Below are 22,674 nucleotides of genomic sequence, written 5' to 3'. Positions count from 1 at the left end.
TTATGGGGATTGGCCATGTGGGGCGCTACTTTTGAAATACCGTACACCGTCATGAATAGATAATTTTAGGTTATTTATCATAAATCTAATTGTATTGCATATGAATGTCAAGTTAAAATCTGTCGTACTCTATATTTATTTAACAGGCCTATAATAAACCCAATCTGAATGTGTCTGCCTCTAGTGTAGTTGTACCAAAATGAAAACCTGTAATCAGTTTGAACAATTTGTGTCTGCCCCTCATTGCTGTGCCAAAGGCCATGGCTACAGTATCATTAGCTATGGGTCTGTCTATCTTACAATGGCCAAACGTAATTAACATAGGGAAATTATACATTCTCAAACACATTTTTATTAATAATTCATGTACATTTATTGCCAGGCAAGATATGTCAGACTATACTTTTATAGAAAGAAAATCTAAAGAAAATCATTTATTTTAATGCTGCACAATTTGAGTCATATGGAAAATAGACTTTGCTGCAGTGTTTCTATTAGCACTGGATCTCTTCATTCGTAGTCTCATCTCACCACTAACTTGAGGCACTTAGACAACTTAAAAAGCTCCTTCAGTGTATATCGTTATTTTGAAGTCCTATATAAAAAAACTGATGAATCTGCTAAGTAAATAATATACAGTGAATGCAGGTTCTCATCACACCCTGATTCCACACTATAATGGCCAGCAGGTGGCCAGTCCTAGCAGTGTGGTTGTCTGTTTAAGTGAGAAGTTGTCTGCTCCAAAAAGGCAAAGTCCAGTCCAGCACAGTTAAGTTTTCAATAATAAAAAATAAAAAAGAACTCCACCACCAATACAGCAGAAATAATCTTCAGTTATATCGCCAGTGGCGTGAGTCTCAGGAAGTGCATGGTGACTTGAGGCATCAGCACTCATACCAAATATGAATTTACTCCAATTGTCTCAACAATGCCAACCAAATTACACTACAATTATATAACATATACACTTCCAGTGGGAATATAGATTTCCACAAAGCATATAATGATAGTATGGAATGATGGCACTGTAATAACTTTCTTCAAGCATCCTTTCCCAACTGGCTTGGCAACAAGCTCCTCATCAGACTGTGGTCCTAGAATTTGGAACTGTTTCACCACCATTATTTCCTGAGGAACAACCCAATCCCTTCCATCCCCATGACTTACTTCAGTACTCCTACCAGACACTCAGTCATTCTCCACACAGACCAATGCCAACCTGCTTCATCACAAATTAAGCAAATAAGTGCATTTCCCCAGAAAAGTAATCATGTCACTTTTCCACTTCGTTCTATCCATGTCATGATCTGACACAATGATTGCAGTGTCCTTCCATCCATTCATCATTCCAGCTATAATTACATGACTCAGAAGGCAACACCACCAGACCAAAACATACTGTAAGGCAGTAAAATACTTCTACCACTCTTCATCACTTCTACAATTCCACAGTTTTCATGAGTAGTTATCACTTATTTACACACAGGTTGGTAAAATGCGAGTTTAGTTCACTGACTTCGCGTCAAGCTGTAGATGTCATCCCAGTGTTAGTGAGTACATGTGCAAAAGTCAGCATCCTCTTTGCATCTGGGTATATTTCACCCTGTTTGACAGTGTATATTTTAATGTGTGTATGGCATAATGGCTGTAACAGTGTGTTGACATGGGCATGACGGTATCAGTATTCCGTTCTAGTGGCATTAGAAGGCGGTGCTGGTCATGCTGCCAGGGGAGAAGAGGCGTGGCACTCCCTCCTGCAGTGATATCTCAACGTGTCTGTGGGCCAACTTCCCCTCCTCACCTGGACGGGAACACAGAGAAAGTCAATCTCTCACACACACACACACACACACGTCTCTTTCCCCACAAAAATCTTATCCCATTATTCCCTCATTCACTAGATCCCTCCCACAGAAAACCCACCCTCTTTGCCCTTGTACCCCTTGATCAAATCAAAGTTTATTGGTTGCATACACAGATTTGTAGGTGCAGTGAAATGCTGGTGTTTCTCGCTCCAACAGTGCAGCAATACCAAGCAATAAAACATTTTAAAACAATACATACATAATCCGTAAAGTATGAGTGATGTCAGAGACCGGAATATACTGTGTGTGTGTGTAAATATATAATAGCTGTGCCACTAGAGATTCTGGGTTTGAGACCAGGTGCTGTCGCAGCCAACAGCGACCGAGAGAACCATGGAGCGGCGCAGGATTGACCCAGCGTCGTCCGGGTTAGGCCGGCAGGGATGTCCTTGTCCCATTGCGCTCTAGGAACTCCTGTGGCGGGCCGGGCGCAGTGCACGCTGACATGGTCGCCAGGTGTACAGTGTTTCCTCTGACACATTGGTGCGGCTGGCTTCTAGGTTAAGTGGGCATTTTGGCAAGGAGCAGTGCGGCTTGGTTGGGTAGTGTTTCGGAGGACGCACAGCTCTCATCCTTTGCCGATCCCGAGTCTGTAAGGGAGTTGCAGCGATGAGACAAGACTAACTACCAATTGGATACCATGAAATTGGGGAGAAAAAGGGGTAAAAAATAATAAATCAATTAAATAAATAAACACACACACGTGGACACCTGCTCGTCGAACATCTCATTCCAAAATCATGAGCATTAATATGGAGTTGGTCCCCCCTTTGTTGCTATAACAGGCTCCACTCTTCTGGGAAGGCTTTCAACTAGATGTTGGAACATTGCTGCGGGAACTTGCTTCCATTCAGCCACAAGAGCATTAGTGAGGTCGGGCAATGATGTTGGGAGATTAGGCCTGGCTCACAGTCTGCGTTCCAATTCATCCCAAAGGTGTTCGATGGGGTTGAGGTCAGGGCTCTGTGCAGGCCAGTCAAGTTCACCGTGTGTACAGGGGCATTGTCATGCTGAAATAGGAAAGGTCCTTTCCTAAACTGTTGCTACAAAGTTGGAAGCACAGAATCGTCTAGAAAGTCATTGTATTCTGTAGCGTTAAGATTTTCCTTCACTGGAACTAAGGGGCCTAGCCCGAACCATAAAAACACCCCCAGACCATTATTCCTCCTCCACCAAACTGTACAGTTGGCATTAGGGCAGGAAGTGTTCTCCTGGCATCTGCCAAATCCAGATTTGTTTTGTCGGATTGCCAGATGGTGAAGCGTGACTCATCACTCTGGAATGCGTTTCCACTGCTCCAGAGTCCAATGGCGGCGAGGTTTACACCACCCCAGCAGATGCTCGGCATTGCACATGGTGATTTTAGGCTTGCGTGCGGCTGCTAGTCCATGGAAACCCATATCATAAAGCTCCCGACGAACAGTTCTTGGGCTGACGTTGCTTCTAGAGACAGTTTAGAACTCTGTAGTGAGTATTGCAACCGAGGAAAGACGATTTGTATGAGCTATGCACTTCAGCAATCCCATTCTGTGAGCTTGTGTGTCCTACCACTTCGCAGCTGAGCCGTTGTTGCTCCTAGACATTTCCACTTCACAATAACAGCACAAACAATTGACCGGAGCAGCTTTAGCTGGGCAGAAATTTGACGAAATGACTTGGGAAGGTGGCATCCTCTGACAGTGCCATGTTGAAAGTCACTGAGCTCTTCAGTGAGGCCATTCTACTGCCAATATTTGTCTATGAAGATTGCATGGCCGTGTGATCGATTTTATATACCTGTCAGCAAATCTGTCGTTCTGCCCCTGAACAGGCAGTTAACCCACTGCGCCTAGGCCGTCATTGAAAATAAGAATTTGTTAACTGACTTGCCTAGTTAAATAAAGGTAAAAACAAAATACTTTTGTATATATAGTGTATATACATACAAACATACAGTGCATTCGGAAAGCATTCAGACCCCTCGACTTTTACCACATTTTGTTACGTTACAACCTCATTCATCAATCTAAACACAATACCGCACAACGACAAAGCAATAACAGGTTTAGACATTTTTGCAAATTTACTACAAGTAAAAAACAGAAATACCTTATTTATATAAGTATTCAGACCCTTTGCTATGAGACTCGAAATTGAGCTCAGGTACGTCCTGTTTCCATTGATCATCCTTGAGATGTTTCTACAACTTGATTGGAGTCCACCTGTGGTAAATTCAATTGATTGGACATGATTTGGAAAGGCACACACCTGTTGACAGTGCATGTCAGAGCAAAATTCAAGCCATGAGGTTGAAGGAATTGTCCGTGGAGCTCCGAAACTGGATTGTGTCGAGGCACAGATCTGGTGAAGGGAACCAAAAAATGTCTGCAGCATTGAAGGTCCCCAAAAACACAGTGGCCTCCATCATTCTTAAATTGAAGAACTTTAGAACCACCAAGACTCATCCTAGAGCTGGCCGCACAGCCAAACTGAGCAATCGGGGGATTAGGGCCTTGGTCAGGGAGGTGACCCAGAACCCAATGGTCACTCTGACAGAGCTCCAGAGTTCCTGTGTAGAGATGGGAGAACCTTCCAGAAGGACAATCATTTCTGCAGCACTCCACCAATCAAGCATTTATGATAGAGTGGCCAGACAGAAGTCACTCCTCAGTAAAAAGGCACACGACAGCCCGCTTGGAGTTTGCCAAAACGCACCTAAAGGACTAAAGGGTTACTCTGGTCTGATGAAACCAAGATTGAACTCTTTGGCCTGAATGCCAAGTGTCACGTCTGGAGGAAACTTGGCACCATCCCTACGGTGAGGCATGACGGTGGCAGCATCATGCTGTGGGGATGTTTTTCAGTGGCAGGGATTGGGAGACTAGTCAGGATCGAGGGAAAGATATGATAAAAACCTGCTCCAGAGAGCTCAGGACCTCAGACTGGAGCAAAGGTTCACTTTCCAACAGAATAACGGCCTTAAGCACACAGCCAAGACAACGCAAGAGTGGCTTTGGGACAAGTCTCTGAATGTCCTTCAGTGGCCCAGCCAGAGCCCGGACTTGAACCCGATCGAACATCTCTGGAGAGACCTGAAAATAGCTGTGCAGCAACACTCCCCATCCAACCTGAGCGCTTGAAAGGATCTTCAGAAGAGAATGGGAGAAATTTCCCAAATATAGGCGTGCAAAGCATGTAGCGTCATACCCAAGAAGACCCAAGGCTGTAATCGCTACCAAAGGTGCTTCAACAAAGGGTCTGAATACTTATGTAAAATGTGGTTAGAGTTTTTTTAACTTTATTTGCAAAAGTGTATTGTGTATATAGATTGATGAGGGGAATTTTAAAAAAAAAGGATGTAATGTAACAAAATGTGGAAAAAGTCAAGGGGGTCTGAATACTTTCCTGAAGGCACAGTACATACACAGTTGAAGTCGGAAGTTTACATACACCATCGCCAAATACATTTAAAAACTCAGTTTTTCACAATTCTTGAAATTTAATCAGAGTAAAAATTCCTTAGCTCAGTTAGGATCACCACTTTATTTTAATAATGTGAAATGTCAGAATAATAGTAGAGAGAATGATTTATTTCAGATTTATTTACTTCATCACATTCCCAGTGGGTCAGAAGTTTATATACACTTACTTAGTATTTGGTAGCATTGCCTTTAAATTGTTTAACTTGGGTCAAACGTTTCAGGTAGCCTTCCACAAGCTTCCCACAATAAGTTGGGTGATTTTTGGCCCTTTCCTCCTGACAGTGCTGGTGTAATTGAGTCAGGTTTGTAGGCCTCCTTGCTCGCACAAGCTTTTTCAGTTCTGCCCACAACTTTTCTATATGATTGAGGTCAAACATAACAATGGTCATTATGGCCAAACAGTTCTATTTTTGTTTCATCAGACCAGAGGACATTTTTCCAAAAGGTACAAACTGTCCCCATGTGCAAACCGTAGTCTGGCTTTTTTAATGGCAATTTTGGAGCAGTGGCTCCTTGCTGAGCGGCCTTTCAGGTTATGTCGATATAGGATTTGTTTTACTGTGGATATAGATACTTTGTACCCATTTCCTCCAGCATCTTCACAAGGTCCTTTACTGTTGTTCTGAGATTGATTTGCACTTTTGCACCAAAGTACATTCATCTCTAGGAGACAAAACGCGTCTCCTTTCTGAGCGGTATGACGGCTGCGTGGTCCCATGGTGTTTATACTTGCGTACTATTGTTTGTACAGATGAACGTGGTACCATCAGGCGTTTGGAAATTGCTCCCAAGGATGAACCATTTTTTCCCCCTGAGGTCTTGGCTGATTTCTTTGGATTTTCCCATGATGTCAGGCAAAGAGGCACTGAGTTTGAAGGTAGACCTTGAAATACATCCACAGGTACACCTCCAATTGACTAAAAAAAATGTCAATTAGCCCATCAGAAGCTTCTAAAGACATGACATAATTTTGGGGAACTGGTATTGTGATACAGTGAATAAGTGAAATAATCTGTCTGTAAATAATTGTTGGAAAAATTACTTCTGTCATGCACAAAGTAGATGTCCTAACTGACTTGACAAAACTATAGTTTGTTAGCAAGAAATTTGTGGAGTGGTTGAAAAACGAGTTAATGACTCCAACCTAAGTGTATGTAAACTTCTGACTTCAACTGGAAGATCTCCCTTATCAAGCATGTATTTTTTATCTTTCTACTCACCAAGCACCAGCAGCGCTTGTTTGGCAGCATCCCTCACATCCTCCTTGTCTGATCGACAGAGATAGACCAGCTGGTCGATGCTCTCTTTGGCCTGCATAACATAAAAACAGAGTGGACTCAACAGTCTGAATCCAGACACTAGGGTAGGTAGAGGTAAAAAAAAACAGATGGAGCATAGAGATTGTTGAAGAGATGTGACTAATAAGTGGTGAGACTGACCTTCAGACATGCAAGTGCTTTACAGCCACACACTCGCGTCTCCACACTCTCATTCTCCAGAAGCTCCAGACAGCTTACTAGGGCCTGGGGTAAAATACCAAAATACACTATAACTTAACCAAAAAAACATAAATCCACACTGGTGATCCTAGCAACAAGATAACACTTTTTAAGAAGTGCATTTTAAAAGTGCTACAGTGAGTAGGGCCTGAATTAATGCATCTCGGTCTCACCCTCTCTCGATGACGTGGCTGGTCGGCGAGGCTCCGGAGCAGGGAGCTGGCAGAGGCAGACACCTTACCCCGCGGGTCCCTCAGCAGTAGGCTGACAGCATGCAGGCCCTCCCTCTTCAGGCTGCTCTCTGGAGGCCTCTTCAGGGCCTTCACCAGTACCTCCTGGTCCCCTGACTGCAGGCTCTGAACCAGCCACACTGGGGGGGTGGAGGTGGAGGACGGGGGGGAGAGAAACAGTGTGTTGTGGAAGGAAGAAGGTAGTAAAAAAGAGAGTGAATGAGGAAGGATGGAATGGCGATAGAAAGAAGAGAATAGAATGAGGTGAGTATGTTATAATGGGTGTGGTGAAACAACAACGAGAGCAATCAGCCTTTTAAATCATGTTCATTCACACATTCATCATGACTGAGCATAGATCCAAATGTCCGTCTATAACCTAGTACACATTAACTTATTCATTCAAACTAACTCCACGCAATAGTCAATCTCCCAGACACTAACCCTCCTCCGCTAGTTCAATGATGTGTGTGTCCAAATCGCTCACTCCCTCGGCCTCTAGGTAGCTCCAGAACTGGAAGAGGGTCAGCATGTCTCTGGCCACCACTCCCCCACGCTTGGGCAGCCTCCTCTCCAGAATTCTCTCCACCAGACGCAAGAACACTAGATACAGCACAGAGAGATGGGTCAGACGTGACAAGATGGCACATCACAGCTATACACTAATGTGTGTATATATGTGACATGATATAGGCCACTGGAACCAAAGCCAGGAGCATTGCTGATCCAAACTCCTTAGGGAGAGTGTTTTAGACCATGTATTACTATGTTTAAATATTATATATGCCATTTAGCAGACACTTTTATTCAAAGTGACTTACATACATTTTATGTATGGTGGGCCCGGGAATCAAACTCACTACCCTGGCATTACAAGAGCCATGCTCTACCAACTGAGCTACAAAGGATCATATTATAAATCATATAATGCATGATAGACACACACAGAGACACAACAACTGTATCACACCTGTGTCTGCCAGGCTAACTCCTCTCTCGGGCAGTCTGTTGGTGTAAGCAGCGGCCAGAGTTGTGAGGAAAGCGTCTGTGGAGGTGCTGTACACACTGCCATCATCCGTACACTGCTGCCATAGCAATGTTGCCCCTTGGCACTGTTCTAACTGGGGAACCACTACTCCAGGACAGAGAGGCAGTAGAAGGGAGGCAGACGGAAAAGAAAACAAGTTAGAGATGGTAGTAATTTAATCATTTAAAATTACAGTAGTTAACCTTAGTCATTATTGCCTTAGCTCTGTCAGTGACTAAGCGAATATGCTGTTTTATTGTCCTCCTTACAGCAATAATGAACTCACCCTCATCTGGCTGAGTGGCTCCTCTAGGGGTCTCCTTGGCAACACGTCTGATGAGCTCGAGGACGCGGGCCTCCCTGAGCAGGCGGTCCAGAGCATACATCTCCCCACAGCGCAGAGGCCCAAAGGTCCCCAGCCTCTGCACAGCATCAGCCAGTAGGAGTCATAGGTACCACATAGCCAAAATCAGGACATTTGGCAAGACCACATATGTCAATTTGAAATTGTTTTATTACATTACAACTGGGAGCTGTTGCTCTGCTTATCGATCATGTTGACAGCGCAACACAAACGCAAGATCCAAGTAGAACTTATGTTTGAGATTTGAATTCTTAAACTCATTTGGTTTAGTCTCATACATAAGGGGACCACGGGGTGATTTGTTACTCATATGAGTATGTCATGTTCCTCACCAGAAGTTGTGCACTGCAGTTTTTCAGATGGACCAGTAGTGTATGGTCTAGAGCCTGGCAGCCTGTGCTCACAGGTCCAGAGGAGTGGGACTCCCAGCATCTCTCCTCACAGCACTCATCCTCCCCTGCACTCTCCTCTGGTGGCCTGTCGGGGGCGCTGTGGTGCTCACTAAACAACAATCACACAGGAGCCCAGGTATGAGCACATCAGGAGTGTTGTTTATTTGTACTTTAAAAAAAAACTATATTTAACTAGGCAAGTCAGTGCAAGTTGTTACCGTAGAGTGGTACCCCGTAGAGCCATGGCTCTACATATCATTCCACCTTTAGACCAGATGAGGGCATTATCATTCAGAATACCAATGAACTTTTCTTATCCTTACTAACATCCAGCATATTTATTTCTGTGTTACACCACTAGATGGTAGTAAGTAACCACACAGAAATCCAACTAGCTCCTCCACCAGCAAAACTTCTCATCTTTAAAACTGACTGAAGGAACATAGAGAGGGAGGCCATTTTATGGACCCTGACCCGTCTGTCACACTCCTTTTCTCCCCATCCTCATCCTCCTCTTCATCCTCCAGGTCTGAGGTATTGAGGAAGTCAAAGCTGCCGAGAGCCGTCTCCACCGCCAGACTCTGGACACTGGACGAACAACTGCATGTATGGCCCTTCAGAACACACACATACACATGTTATAGAGAGACAGACAGACAGACATGCACACACGTACAGTAACAAAAGCATAAATTTTTCAGCAATCCATATCACTGCCAAAAGTCCTGATTGTAAGAATACACCCCGTATTTGGAAAAGGATCATCTGAGGAAAGTATCTGGGAACAAAACAGTGTGTTCTAAAATGATGCCGTGATGAAATGAAGAATAATAGAGAAACTCAAATGCATCTGTGTTTCCTATCGCCTTGTCAGAGGGTTTGGCTCAGTGAGCTCTGATGCTTATCTGGGTCTCAGTTGGGAAGAAGGTGGGTGTGTGTACGTGTAAGAGGCTGATGACCGCCCAGCGACAGTACACACATCTCCCGCTGCAGCATTGTGAGATGGAAACATTTAGACTGAGCTGAAGGGCAGGAAGTTCCGCACCCTGATCCCAATCCCACAGGGGACTGTGGGATTATGGAACTCTGAAATCTACTCAACCCCCACTAACGTCCCCCTCACTCTTATGAAGTGGTCATTTCCATTGTCAGGTATAACATAAAACACAAGAGACAGAGCCATATATGTACACACTACACAGACACACACTTCACACACACAGCTATAACTTACCGTTAATGTCTCCTCCAGTAGTCTGAGCTCCTGCTCCAGGACCTGTAACTCAGGAAACTGTCCCCTGTAGTCATCCAGAGAGGCGATGACTGCACTCAGGGCTTCCTCAACTTCACTGTCCACAGCCTGCTGCTTCTCACCCTCTGTGGGGTTGGCCACTACTACAGGCCCAGGCTTCTCGGCCTCCTCCACCACTGCCCTGTGGGCAGTATATGATATTTCCTCTGTGCTCTGGGTCTGTGCTTGTGAGTCTGCCCTGAGATCCAGAGACGTACCTTGCTGAGACACGGCATCAGTCCTAGTGGGTGCAGAGCTCTGGAGTTCTGGCTCTACCCCTGAAACAGCCCCTGAAACAACCTCTAACCCCGTGTCTGACTCTATAGACCCTGCAGAATACCTGCTCTCTGGCCTGCTCTCCTCCATGGTGACAGTAGCTGGGGCGAGTGGCCCAGATGGTTCCCCGACCACCACAGTCTCAGTTGGGACAGGGGCTGACTCCGCCCTGGCAGGCATCTCCATCTCAATATCGTTTATAGAGATCCCAGACTGCAGGGAGGTGGCCTCAGAGGGCTCCACTGATTCGCAAGTTGACCTGTCCATCAGTACGCCATCGGCACTGTTCTCACTGATATGGCTGAGGGAGCGTGAATAACGTGTTTGGCCGTTAGGCATAGCCTGTTTCCCAGAATCCTCCTCTTTCCCTGCTGCTCCAGTGTCTGGCTCCTCCTTCTGCACATTCTCCGGTTTGGCTAAGCGGGTAGGGGTGGAGGTGGCAGAGTCTCTGGGAGCAAAGGAGATCTCAATGGAGGGTGCGGCGGCCTGAACCTCTAGCTGGACCAGATTCTTGTTGGCATGACGCAGCCCCAGGGACAGCTGGGGGCTGGACGAGTCATCTGACGACTCCGAGGAGTTAGACCAGGCTGTGCCATTCTCCATCTCCTCCTGCCTCCTCAGCATGTTCTACAGTGAGAGGGAGAGAAAAAAGAGAGAGAAAGCGAGACAGAAGGAGGGAGGAAGAACACAAGGGTGACAAAGTCAAATGGAGACACTACCATCAAGTTTTGAAGATGGGACTAGTCCAGCAGACATTCAGTATAACTGAGAGTCAGATAGACAGAGGGCTGAGGGCCCCTGTAAACCCATACCAAACATTATAAACCAGAGCATAGCTGCCTGGCCTCTGGCCCAGAAAGCAAACAAACTCCCTGCTCCCTTTAATTAACATCTCATTTATCAGGCCTCTGCTTTCACTGGGCATCCAGGCTCCACCTCAATGAAACAATAAGAACAAATACACGCTTCATATTGAGAGCTGGAGGCTGCGTCTGTTTCCCAGCTCTCTCGGTCATTGAGAATACTACTAAAGACTATTTGAAAACCCAACAAGGAACATAACATCTAAACATAAACACAGAGATTCTATAGTGGCCAACCCTACAGAGGTTCTAAAAAATTGACAGCACAACACAATCTACAAAGACCTACTGTGAGTTCCTCTACGGAGGTTCTATTACCATGCTCTCCCACAAATACCACACCTTTAACTAGTAACTACTGAGGGATTTAGTGGGATGTCTTTAGTGGCCAGCAGCACTTACGTCAGTCTGCATGTTAGCAGAGCCCAGATGGACTGAGGAGACGTCACTGCAGGAGCAGCTCTGAGACAGTCTCTCAGCCAGAGTGTCACGGAACACATCCAGCAGGGACCAGCGGTGTTTGGGGGACATCATGCTCCTTGACAGACTCCTCGGAGCCGTCTTTACACCACCAGGTAAAGCAGGAGAGGGCCGTGAGAAAGGTCCACTAGTGGACCAATGCAATTACACATCACAGCTAGACTACACAGTCGTTCTCTTCACCCTAACTCAATCAAGTTATTGAATTAAGACAAATAGGTGCTGGAGTATTTAGCTGGCCCATTGACAAAACAGACCAATACATCCTGCTAGCTTTGTGAACCAGCGTACGTGTACAGAAAACCTCCTGATGCAGCACAACAACTACCACTGACAGACAACATGTTGCATTACAGAACATGTCCTGGATACTTGGCAGCAGATTAACCTTGCGGCAGGCTAACAGTGAGTCACCAGGGAGGAAAAAGATAAGGCTCAGTACAGCTGGTAGAACTGTAGCAAGCTTTGTGCGCCATTATGAACATAATTAACTATAGCTGGAGACACCCCCTTAAAGGAAAACTTCACCCAATAACTATTTTGGTATTTGTTTCATTAGTCCCTTATTGATATAGTCCCAAAATGTTTTGCCTGTCAGCAATCAAGCTTAAGATCTATAACTTTCAAAATACAGAAATACAGTCGGCATAATGCCTTTTGCATCATATGATGCTGCGTTTTGAATCATGTGACAGTTACTGTCTCACATGGAAAAATCATTCATCAAAGAGTGCCTCTGAGGTAGAATGGATGAGATGACAGCAGGAGACTTCCGGTGCCATGGATGGAAATTAAATGGGTTGAGAGGGCTATCACTCAGATTCATTCGAAGAACCATTCCTCAATTACAGCTCATTACTCCTTGGATTATGGAACATATTAAGAAAGAGGACACTGTTTGAGCACAGGGTTAGAGTCAGGGTACTCACATAGAAGGCCTGTTCCCGTAAGGAGGGGGTATCAGGAGGACTCTGGTTGTAGGTAGAGAAGCGTTTGTTCACCGTGGGGGGTTTGTTGACAGTGCTGGCAGCCGAGGCTTGGTCATCCTTGTCGAAAGGGCTGACGGAGATAAAAAGGGCACAGAAACTTAATACTAGACCCATACACAAATATATGCGCACCACACATACATGTTCGTGAACTAGTGGTGGTATCCACTTAAAGCAGGTCTCCACACTGCAGGTCGCCACTCACTTCCAGGTGACCTCCAGGCTCAGTTTGATTGTCCCCAGGTCATTGATGTCCACAGCCACCGTCCGGGGTAGAGCAGCAAAGAGGTCTTTGGTCTCACATGACACGTTCCCCACTACCACATGATTGGCCAGGCTCTTCAGCTCTGTCACCTAGGAAACCATAGTAAGACATCACAATTTGTGATTCTGGTATGATCTAAATCTCTCCAAACCTCATCCCGATACCTGCTCTCCAAACCCCATCCCTGCTCTCCAAACCCCATCCCTGCTCTCCAAACCCCATCCCAGAAGCCTGCTCTCCAAACCCCATCCCAGAAGCCTGCTCTCCAAACCCCATCCCAGAAGCCTGCTCTCCAAACCCCTTCCCAGAAGCCTGCTCTCCAAACCCCATCCCAGAAGCCTGCTCTCCAAACCCCATCCCAGAAGCCTGCTCTCCAAACCCCATCCCAGAAGCCTGCTCTCCAAACCCCATCCCAGAAGCCTGCTCTCCAAACCCCTTCCCAGAAGCCTGCTCTCCAAACCCCATCCCAGATGCCTGCTCTCCAAACCCCTTCCCAGAAGCCTGCTCTCCAAACCCCATCCCAGAAGCCTGCTCTCCAAACCCCATCCCAGAAGCCTGCTCTCCAAACCCCTTCCCAGAAGCCTGCTCTCCAAACCCCATCCCAGAAGCCTGCTCTCCAAACCCCATCCCAGAAGCCTGCTCTCCAAACCCCATCCCAGATGCCTGCTCTCCAAACCCCATCCCAGATGCCTGCTCTCCAAACCCCATCCCAGAAGCCTGCTCTCCAAACCCCATCCCAGATGCCTGCTCTCCAAACCCCATCCCAGATGCCTGCTCTCCAAACCCCATCCCAGATGCCTGCTCTCCAAACCCCATCCCAGATGCCTGCTCTCCAAACCCCATCCCGATGCCTGCTCTCCAAACCCCTTCCCAGAAGCCTGCTCTCCAAACCCCATCCCAGATGCCTGCTCTCCAAACCCCTTCCCAGAAGCCTGCTCTCCAAACCCCTTCCCAGAAGCCTGCTCTCCAAACCCCATCCCAGATGCCTGCTCTCCAAACCCCATCCCAGATGCCTGCTCTCCAAACCCCTTCCCAGAAGCCTGCTCTCCAAACCCCATCCCAGATGCCTGCTCTCCAAACCCCATCCCAGAAGCCTGCTCTCCAAACCCCATCCCAGATGCCTGCTCTCCAAACCCCATCCCAGATGCCTGCTCTCCAAACCCCATCCCAGATGCCTGCTCTCCAAACCCCATCCCAGAAGCCTGCTCTCCAAACCCCATCCCAGAAGCCTGCTCTCCAAACCCCATCCCAGATGCCTGCTCTCCAAACCCCATCCCAGATGCCTGCTCTCCAAACCCCATCCCAGAAGCCTGCTCTCCAAACCCCATCCCAGAAGCCTGCTCTCCAAACCCCATCCCAGAAGCCTGCTCTCCAAACCCCATCCCAGATGCCTGCTCTCCAAACCCCATCCCAGATGCCTGCTCTCCAAACCCCATCCCGATGCCTGCTCTCCAAACCCCTTCCCAGAAGCCTGCTCTCCAAACCCCATCCCAGAAGCCTGCTCTCCAAACCTCATCCCAGATGCCTGCTCTCCAAACCCCATCCCAGATGCCTGCTCTCCAAACCCCTTCCCAGAAGCCTGCTCTCCAAACCCCATCCCAGAAGCCTGCTCTCCAAACCCCATCCCAGAAGCCTGCTCTCCAAACCCCATCCCAGAAGCCTGCTCTCCAAACCCCATCCCAGATGCCTGCTCTCCAAACCCCATCCCAGATGCCTGCTCTCCAAACCCCATCCCAGAAGCCTGCTCTCCAAACCCCATCCCAGATGCCTGCTCTCCAAACCCCATCCCAGATGCCTGCTCTCCAAACCCCATCCCAGATGCCTGCTCTCCAAACCCCTTCCCAGAAGCCTGCTCTCCAAACCCCATCCCAGAAGCCTGCTCTCCAAACCTCATCCCAGATGCCTGCTCTCCAAACCCCATCCCAGATGCCTGCTCTCCAAACCCCTTCCCAGAAGCCTGCTCTCCAAACCCCATCCCAGATGCCTGCTCTCCAAACCCCATCCCAGATGCCTGCTCTCCAAACCCCATCCCGATGCCTGCTCTCCAAACCCCTTCCCAGAAGCCTGCTCTCCAAACCCCATCCCAGATGCCTGCCCTCCAAACCCCTTCCCAGATGCCTGCTCTCCAAACCCCTTCCCAGATGCCTGCTCTCCAAACCCCTTCCCAGAAGCCTGCTCTCCAAACCCCATCCCAGATGGCTGCTCTCCAAACCCCATCCCAGATGCCTGCTCTCCAAACCCCTTCCCAGATGCTTGCTCTCCAAACCCCATCCCAGATGCATGCTCTCCAAACCCCTTCCCAGAAGCCTGCTCTCCAAACCCCATCCCGATGCCTGCTATCCAAACCCCTTCCCAGAAGCCTGCTCTCCAAACCCCATCCCAGATGCCTGCTCTCCAAACCCCCCTTGTTCATTCATTCGGTGTCTCCTGACTTTCCAATCCCTTGACATTATTGGGGAAAGTAATGAAATCAGTGAGGGAGAAAAACAAGCACATATCCAGCTGCTCTCCTCTCACTGAGCTGTTATATCCATTACCTCTGAGCCTTCGCTTCACACACAGATGTGACAAAGTGAATGTGAGTGAGAGTGACGATCTGTGTGTGTGTGTGTGTGTGTGTGTGTGTGTGTGTGTGTGTGTGTGTGTGTGTGTGTGTGTGTGTGTGTGTGTGTGTGTGTGTGTGTATGTGTGTGTGTATATTCATCTGTATACTAGTTTTAGGCCAGGATTTGCTGCTTCATACCTTTATTGATAGGAACTCTGTGATGAGAGGCAGAAAGACCATGTCCTCGCTGTCCCACACCTGCTTGCCATTGATCTCCATCCTTCCCCTCAGCTTCCAGCGCTGCCGCCCATACTTCATAAAGATCTGAAAGGTCAGGGGTCAGGTTTAGGTTCAATATGGAATAACAGAAACACACAATGAGCCAGTCACTGTCACATTTATCTTGGTCTTCACACATTTGCTCATTCTTAAGCCTTCGCTGAGTCATTTGTGTTTGTGCTGAATGCGGAGTAAAGATCTGGAGGTTCTGTTTAAAGGTGCCTTCTCCCTGCGAGGGAATGGAGTGTGACACTAACTCACATTGATTATGCTGTCAATCATCACTAAATCTATGCATGTTAAACAGACGGAGGCAGTGCTGACACATGAACGCCTTTCCTTTTCCAATTACCCTCCTCCTGCAGTCTGCAGATAGCCCAGCTCTGAGAGGCCATGTTACTGTGGCATATACACTCCCTCACTCCCTCCACCAGCACTAACGCTTAGAATGGTGACGCTATGGCAGCCATGCAGAAACTACTCCTGCAAGGACAGCAAAAGTGGAGGGAACAGAGAGAGAGGGTGATAAAAGGAGAGAGAAAGAAAAACTCACCTCATACGTGTCCCCAGCACAAAGCCGTGCGAACCCTGCTAGACCTGCAACAAACAACAAATGTTTCAAGACCACATACAAGCAAACAAACAATCTTACAATGCAACCTTTTGATTGGAATAGACCAACCATACACTGGGGTCCAGAGTCACAACAGACAAAGAAGATGGATACACTGACATAAACGTACCCTTCATCTTAACATGGAACTCCCCCAGCTGGTTTTCCAGCTCGCTCTCCAGCATGCACATGTTCTGCAAAAAGCAGGAGAGAGAGAATGTTTTGGAAAAGCCTTCAAAGCAAAAACATTAGGCAGTCAACACTACAATCATTGTACTAATATCATAGAGCACAGCTCTGGGGGAACGAGAGCACCTGTTCTTAGTCCGGTTACCCTACAGTCTTTGAACTCAGTCTCAGGACAATGACTCTGTCCTCGGCTTCCTGTACATCTGATCCTGGCACTCCCTCCCTTCTTTCCCTCACTGATCAACTCTCCTCTCTCACCCCTCACCTCTGTGTACTCTTTGTAGCCTTTGTTGGCCTCAGAGAGGCTCTCTCTGGCCTCGCGGCTGCCCTGGGAGACTGTGTAGGCCTTCACCATTTTATTGGCCCCATCCCTCAGCCGGTGCTGCATACAGTAGGCCTCATACAGCTCGTCAATCTGAGGAGGACAAAACACATGGATGGTTGCTTTCATTTGACTTTTACAGTGGTTATACAATTGTATATCTTTATTATATATATATTTTTAATGTTTTATTCACCAAACACTAAAACACACTGCACACCCTAAAACTCTTCATGAATCTTTTTCAATAATAGTAATCCATTTAGTGGTGACATATTAGAGTTCCATTATCATGGAACCATAAAACATGCAATTGCACCATAATCCTTCCTTTGGTCTTTGACAGTTTAACGACCTCTGGGAAAAAAAGTGTCTGGAAAATTAAGAAGCGACTGCAATACAGTGGAACTCCGGATGGTGATATTCCACTGCAGCGGCTTCAGGCTCTATGGTGCTAACCGTGGAAAAGTAATAGTTCATTTGAATTGGAGACTCCATGTGGCTTTAAAAATTGTAAAAAGGACTTGGGGTGAACATTAGGAGCTTACTTCCTAAACTGGATTACATCAAGATCTGCGCCTTGCAGACTAATCCGGACATTCTGGTATAGACTGAAACTTGGATCTCTGGGGACATTCTGGACTCTGATATACATATTGAGGGTTATAATGTGTTCAGAGCTGACATACAGGGTAGAGTGGCCATTCTTATTAAAACATCTGTCTCTTTACTCAAATATATTTCCCTTGCCCAAAAACAGAGCTATTATCTTCAAGCCTTGTCTAGGGAACAATGTATCCATAACTGTTATAGGGTTGTACCGTCCTCCCTCGGCTAACCTTTGTGCACTCGAGGAGTTAACTAGTTTGTTGTCTTCTTTTGCTAAATCAGAAGTTATTATACAGGGTGACCTAAATTATGATTGGGAAATGCAGGCTTCAGACAATCTAAAAGACATGTGTAATGATCTAAACCTGACCCAGCTGGTGACTAAGCCTACACGGCCCAACCCTAAAGATCCATCAGTCCTCCACTACCTCAACCCTAATTTTAACGAATACACAAGAGAAATTGTGTTTCTACTGGTGTCTTCGCCAAAGACATTAGTGACAATTCCCCAGTTGTTTGTGTTAGAAATGTGAGAACACAAAAATCTCAGCCTCGTGTCATCACAAAGAGGAACTTTAAAACCTTCAGTCAACAGCCTTTTTACAGGATCTTTATTTTAGTGACCTTGACTGTACTTCAGCTATCCCGGAACCTGATTTATATTTCAGCCTTTTTACAGGATCTTTATTTTAGTGACCTTGACTGTACTTCAGCTATCCCGGAACCTGATTTATATTTCAGCCTTTTTACAGGATCTTTATTTTAGTGACCTTGACTGTACTTCAGCTATCCCGGAACCTGATTTATATTTCAGCCTTTTTACAGGATCTTTATTTTAGTGACCTTGACTGTACTTCAGCTATCCCGGAACCTGATTTATATTTCAGCCTTTTTACAGGATCTTTATTTTAGTGACCTTGACTGTACTTCAGCTATCCCGGAACCTGATTTATATTTCAGCCTTTTTACAGGATCTTTATTTTAGTTACCTTGACTGTACTTCAGCTATCCCGGAACCTGATTTATATTTCAGCCTTTTTACAGGATCTTTATTTTAGTGACCTTGACTGTACTTCAGCTATCCCGGAACCTGATTTATATTTCAGCCTTTTTGCAGATGTCTTCAAATCTTTGTGGGCAATCATGCTCTCTTCAAAAAATGAAGGGTTAAAGGCAGATGGAATGTCTGGAACACTCCGGAATTATCAGAAGTCATTCGTAAAAGAGATGATGCTTGGATCAAGGCCAGGAATACAGGCTTGGTCCCTGGCAAGCTTTTAAGCAACTGAGGAATCATTGTGTAAGACAAAATCAGAAAGGATAAATCTGATTCTTATGTAACTGCTCTTTCAGATTGTAATAGGAACCCTGCTAAATTCTGGAAAAATGTGATATCCTCCTTTCTGCCACAACAAATTAATTCAGACACTGCCCTCATTATGGAAAAAAACGCCATCATTGATGTATTTAATCACCAATTGATTTCAGAGGGCTCTCTCTTTGAAATCACTTCTAAGCCTATTCACAATGACATTGAGCTGGATGCTGATAGGGGAAACTTGACAAAATATCAGATAAATTAGTCAAAGCTTTTATTTTAGGCTATTTACAGAAAAATAAGTCCTGGATGCTTTGCTAGAAGTAGACAACAAGAAATCCACAAGGGCCAACCAATTGCATTCCGGTCTGCTTAAGTGTGAAGCGACCATCACTGCTGGCTCAATAACCCATAAAAAACATTGTTATCAGGACATATTCCAAAAGTATGGAAATCAAGTCTTGTGCTGCCACTCCATAAGGACAGGGATAATAGTGATCATCATTATCAACCCATTTCAATGCTTCCTTGTCTAGCTAATATTCTTGAATCCTTGGTAAATGTACAACTTTGTTCTTTTTTATCTGAGAAATATATTTTGAATGTAAACCAATCAGGGTTTAGGTCGGTTTAGGCACTATTACACTTTAGTTGTTAATAATCTTGTCAAAGCATGAGTTTACATGTTCACTCATTCAATGGATCTTCAATCAATGTGTTCCCGCATACAAATACTTAGGCATTTGGATTGATATGGATTTTATGTTTAAAAAACACATAAACTCAGCATAAAAAGAAACGTCCCTTTTTCAGGACCCTGTCTTTCATAAGATAATTCGTAAAAATCCAAATAACTTCACATATCTTCATTGTAAAGGGTTCAAACACTGTTTCCCATGCTTGTTCAATGAACCATAAACAATTCATGAACATGCACCTGTGGAACGGTCATTAAGACACTTACAGACGGTAGGCAATTAAGGTCACAGTTATGAAAACATAGGACACTAGAGGCCTTTCTACAGACTCTGAAAAACACCAAAAGAAAGACACCCAGGGTCCCTGCTCATCTGCGTGAACGTGCCTAAGGCATGCTGCAAGGAGGCATGAGGACTGCAGATGTGGCCAGGGCAATAAATTGCTATGTCCGTACTGTGAGATGCCTAAGACAGCGCTACAGGGAGACAGGACGGACAGCTGATTGTCCTCGCAGTGGCAGACCACGTGTAACAACACCTGCACAGGATTAGTACATCCAAACATCACACCCGCGGGACAGGTACAGGATTGCAACAACAACTGCCCGAGTTACACCAGGAACGCACAACCCCTCCATCAGTGCTCAGACTGTCCACAATAGGCTGAGAGAGGCTGGACTGAGGGCTTGTAGGCCTGTTGTAAGGCAGGTCCTCAACAGACATCACCGGCAACAACGTCGCCTATGGGCACAAACCCACCGTCGCTGGACCAGACAGGACTGCCAAAAGTGCTCTTCACAGACAAGTCATGGTTTTCTCTCACCAGGGGTGATGTTCGGATTTGCGTTTATTGTCGAAGGAATGAGCCTTACACCGAGGCCTGTACTCTGGAGCGGGATTGATTTGGAGGTGGAGGGTCCATTATGGTCTGGGGCGGTGTGTCACATCATCATCAGACGGAGCTTGTTGTCATTGCAGGCAATCTCAATGCTGTGCGTTACAGGAAGTCATCCTCCTCCCTCATGTGGTATCCTTCCTGCAGGCTCATCCTGACATGACCCTCCAGCATGACAATGCCACCAGCCATACTGCTCGTTCAGTGTGTGATTTCCTGCAAGACAGGAATGTCAGTGCGCTTGCCATGACCAGCGAAGAGCCCGGATCTCAATCCCATTGAGCACGTCTGGGACCTGTTGGATCGGAGGGTGAGGGTCTTGCAGGGGCCTTGGTGGAAGAGTGGGGTAACTTCTCACAGCAAGAACTGTCAAATCTGGTGCAGTCCAAGAGGAGGAGATGCACTGCAGTACTTAATGCAGCTGGTGGCCACACCAGATACTGACTGTTACTTTTGACCCCCCATTTGTTCCGGGACACATTATTCCATTTCTGTTAGTCAGATGTCTGTGGAACTTGTTCAGTTTGTCTCAGTTGTTGAATATTGTTATGTTCATACAAATATTTACACATGTTAAGTTTGCTGAAAATAAACAGTTGACAGTGAGAGGATGTTTCTGAGTTTAGATGAACTGGTTAACAAGCTAAGATTTAAAGTTGGCTTTTTCTACAGAAACAGATTGTGCCTTTCTCTAAACAGCAGGAAGCAGATTATCCAGTTAAACTTTTTATCGGTTCTCTATTATGGCAATATTATTTATAAAAGTGCAGCTGCGACGACTCCTAAACCTTTGGATGCCATAGTGTCCTTTATTTTGTTACAGGTGACAGTTTTTGTAATCATCACTGCATCCTGTATCAAAGGGTTGCCTAGACTTCACTAAAGACCTGTAGATCTCTACATTACTCCCTTTTAGTTTACAAGGCCCTACTTCATAAATTTGTCTTATCTAACTTGCGTTTTTTAAATTTTACCTTTATTTAACCAGGTAGGCTAGTTGAGAACAAGTTCTCATTTACAACTGCGACCTGGCCAAGATAAAGCAAAGCAGTGCGACTAAAACAACAGAGTTACACATGGGAAAAACAAAGGTACAGTCAATAACACAATAGAAAAATCTATATACAGTGTGTGCAATTGAAGTAAGGAGGTAAGTCAAAAAAATAGGCCAATAGTGGCAAAGTAATTACAATTTAGCAATTAACACTGGAGTGATATATGTGCAGATGAGGATGTGCAAGTAGAAATTCTGGTGTGCAAAAGAGCAGAAAAACAAAAACAAATATGGGGATGAGGTAGATAGTTTGTTGGATGAGCTATTTACAAATTGGCTGTGTACAGCTGCAGCGATCGGTAAGCTGCTCTGACAGCTGACGCTTAAAGTTAGTGAGAGAGATACAAGTCTCCAACTTCAGTGACTTTTGCGATTCGTTCCAGTCATTGGCAGCAGAGAACTGGAAGGAAAGGCGGCCAAAGGAGGTGTTGGCTTTGGGGATGCAAAGACTTATAGATGACCTGGAGCCAGTGGGTTTGGCAACGAAAATATGTAGCGAGGACCAGCCAACGAGAGCATACAGGTCGCAGGGGTGGGTAGTAATTGGGGCTTTGGTGACAAAACGGATGGCACTGTGACAGACCATCCAATTTGCTGAGTAGAGTGTTGGAGGCTATTTTGTAAATCTCCAAAGTCAAGGGTCGGTAGGATAGTCAGTTTTACGAGGGTGTTTGGCAGCATGAGTGAAGGAAGCTTTGTTTTGAAATAGGAAGCCGATTCTAGATTTAATTTTGGATTGGAGATACTTAATGTGAGTCTGGAAGGAGAGTTTACAGTCTAACCAGACACCTAGGTATTTGTAGTTGTCCACATATTCTAAGTCAGAACCGTCCAGAGTAGTGATGCTAGTCGGGCGGGCGGGTCCAGGCAGCGATTGGTTGAAGAGTATAGATGCCGGAGTTGCCTAACCCATTCACAGGATTGGTTAACTCTTGAGTTCCTAGGGTATCCACTGAGCTTGGTAAATCTTCATTTAGTTTTAATGCACCATAAATTAAAAATTCATTTCAATGTTCTGGTGCAGTTTGAGCAATTTAAAGTACTGATTGGGGACTTATTTGTGGAGGAATGTAACAGTTTTTCTGGGTGATTCATGATGTTTTCTTTGTGCTTTAATGTATATTAAAACACAAAAGATTAAAACAATGAT

The 22,674-nt window shown here is 45.8% G+C and overlaps 1 protein-coding gene across 5 annotated transcripts in view; it reads right to left on the bottom strand.

Moving 5' to 3' along the window:
• Positions 1-329: 329 nt before the first annotated feature.
• The window catches only part of ripor1 (RHO family interacting cell polarization regulator 1), a 133,125-nt gene continuing 110,780 nt past the window's right edge, over positions 330-22,674 (bottom strand). For 3 of the 5 annotated variants that reach the window (XM_052474970.1, XM_052474971.1, XM_052474969.1), the window contains exons 7-23: positions 16,894-17,043; positions 16,570-16,633; positions 16,380-16,423; positions 15,746-15,871; positions 12,943-13,091; positions 12,678-12,807; positions 11,671-11,829; positions 10,073-11,032; positions 9,313-9,452; positions 8,779-8,947; positions 8,369-8,504; positions 8,026-8,187; positions 7,500-7,658; positions 6,999-7,195; positions 6,766-6,849; positions 6,547-6,637; positions 330-1,801 (exon numbers count right to left, since the gene is read on the bottom strand). In XM_052474970.1, coding sequence (XP_052330930.1) covers positions 1,701-1,801; positions 6,547-6,637; positions 6,766-6,849; positions 6,999-7,195; positions 7,500-7,658; positions 8,026-8,187; positions 8,369-8,504; positions 8,779-8,947; positions 9,313-9,452; positions 10,073-11,032; positions 11,671-11,829; positions 12,678-12,807; positions 12,943-13,091; positions 15,746-15,871; positions 16,380-16,423; positions 16,570-16,633; positions 16,894-17,043 — 3,021 coding nt within the window. In that variant the 3' untranslated portion in view covers positions 330-1,700. Of the gene's footprint in view, positions 1,802-2,070; positions 2,456-6,546; positions 6,638-6,765; positions 6,850-6,998; positions 7,196-7,499; positions 7,659-8,025; positions 8,188-8,368; positions 8,505-8,778; positions 8,948-9,312; positions 9,453-10,072; positions 11,033-11,670; positions 11,830-12,677; positions 12,808-12,942; positions 13,092-15,745; positions 15,872-16,379; positions 16,424-16,569; positions 16,634-16,893; positions 17,044-22,674 lie in introns of those variants that run through there. The other 2 variants (XM_052474968.1, XM_035798638.2) reach the window with 2 other exon arrangements.

The sequence above is a fragment of the Oncorhynchus keta genome, chromosome 22, assembly GCF_023373465.1.
Source record: "Oncorhynchus keta strain PuntledgeMale-10-30-2019 chromosome 22, Oket_V2, whole genome shotgun sequence".
NCBI lineage: Eukaryota > Metazoa > Chordata > Actinopteri > Salmoniformes > Salmonidae > Oncorhynchus > Oncorhynchus keta.
The sequence above is the reverse complement of the archived record's forward strand: the minus strand, read 5'-3'. Positions and strand labels throughout refer to the sequence as shown.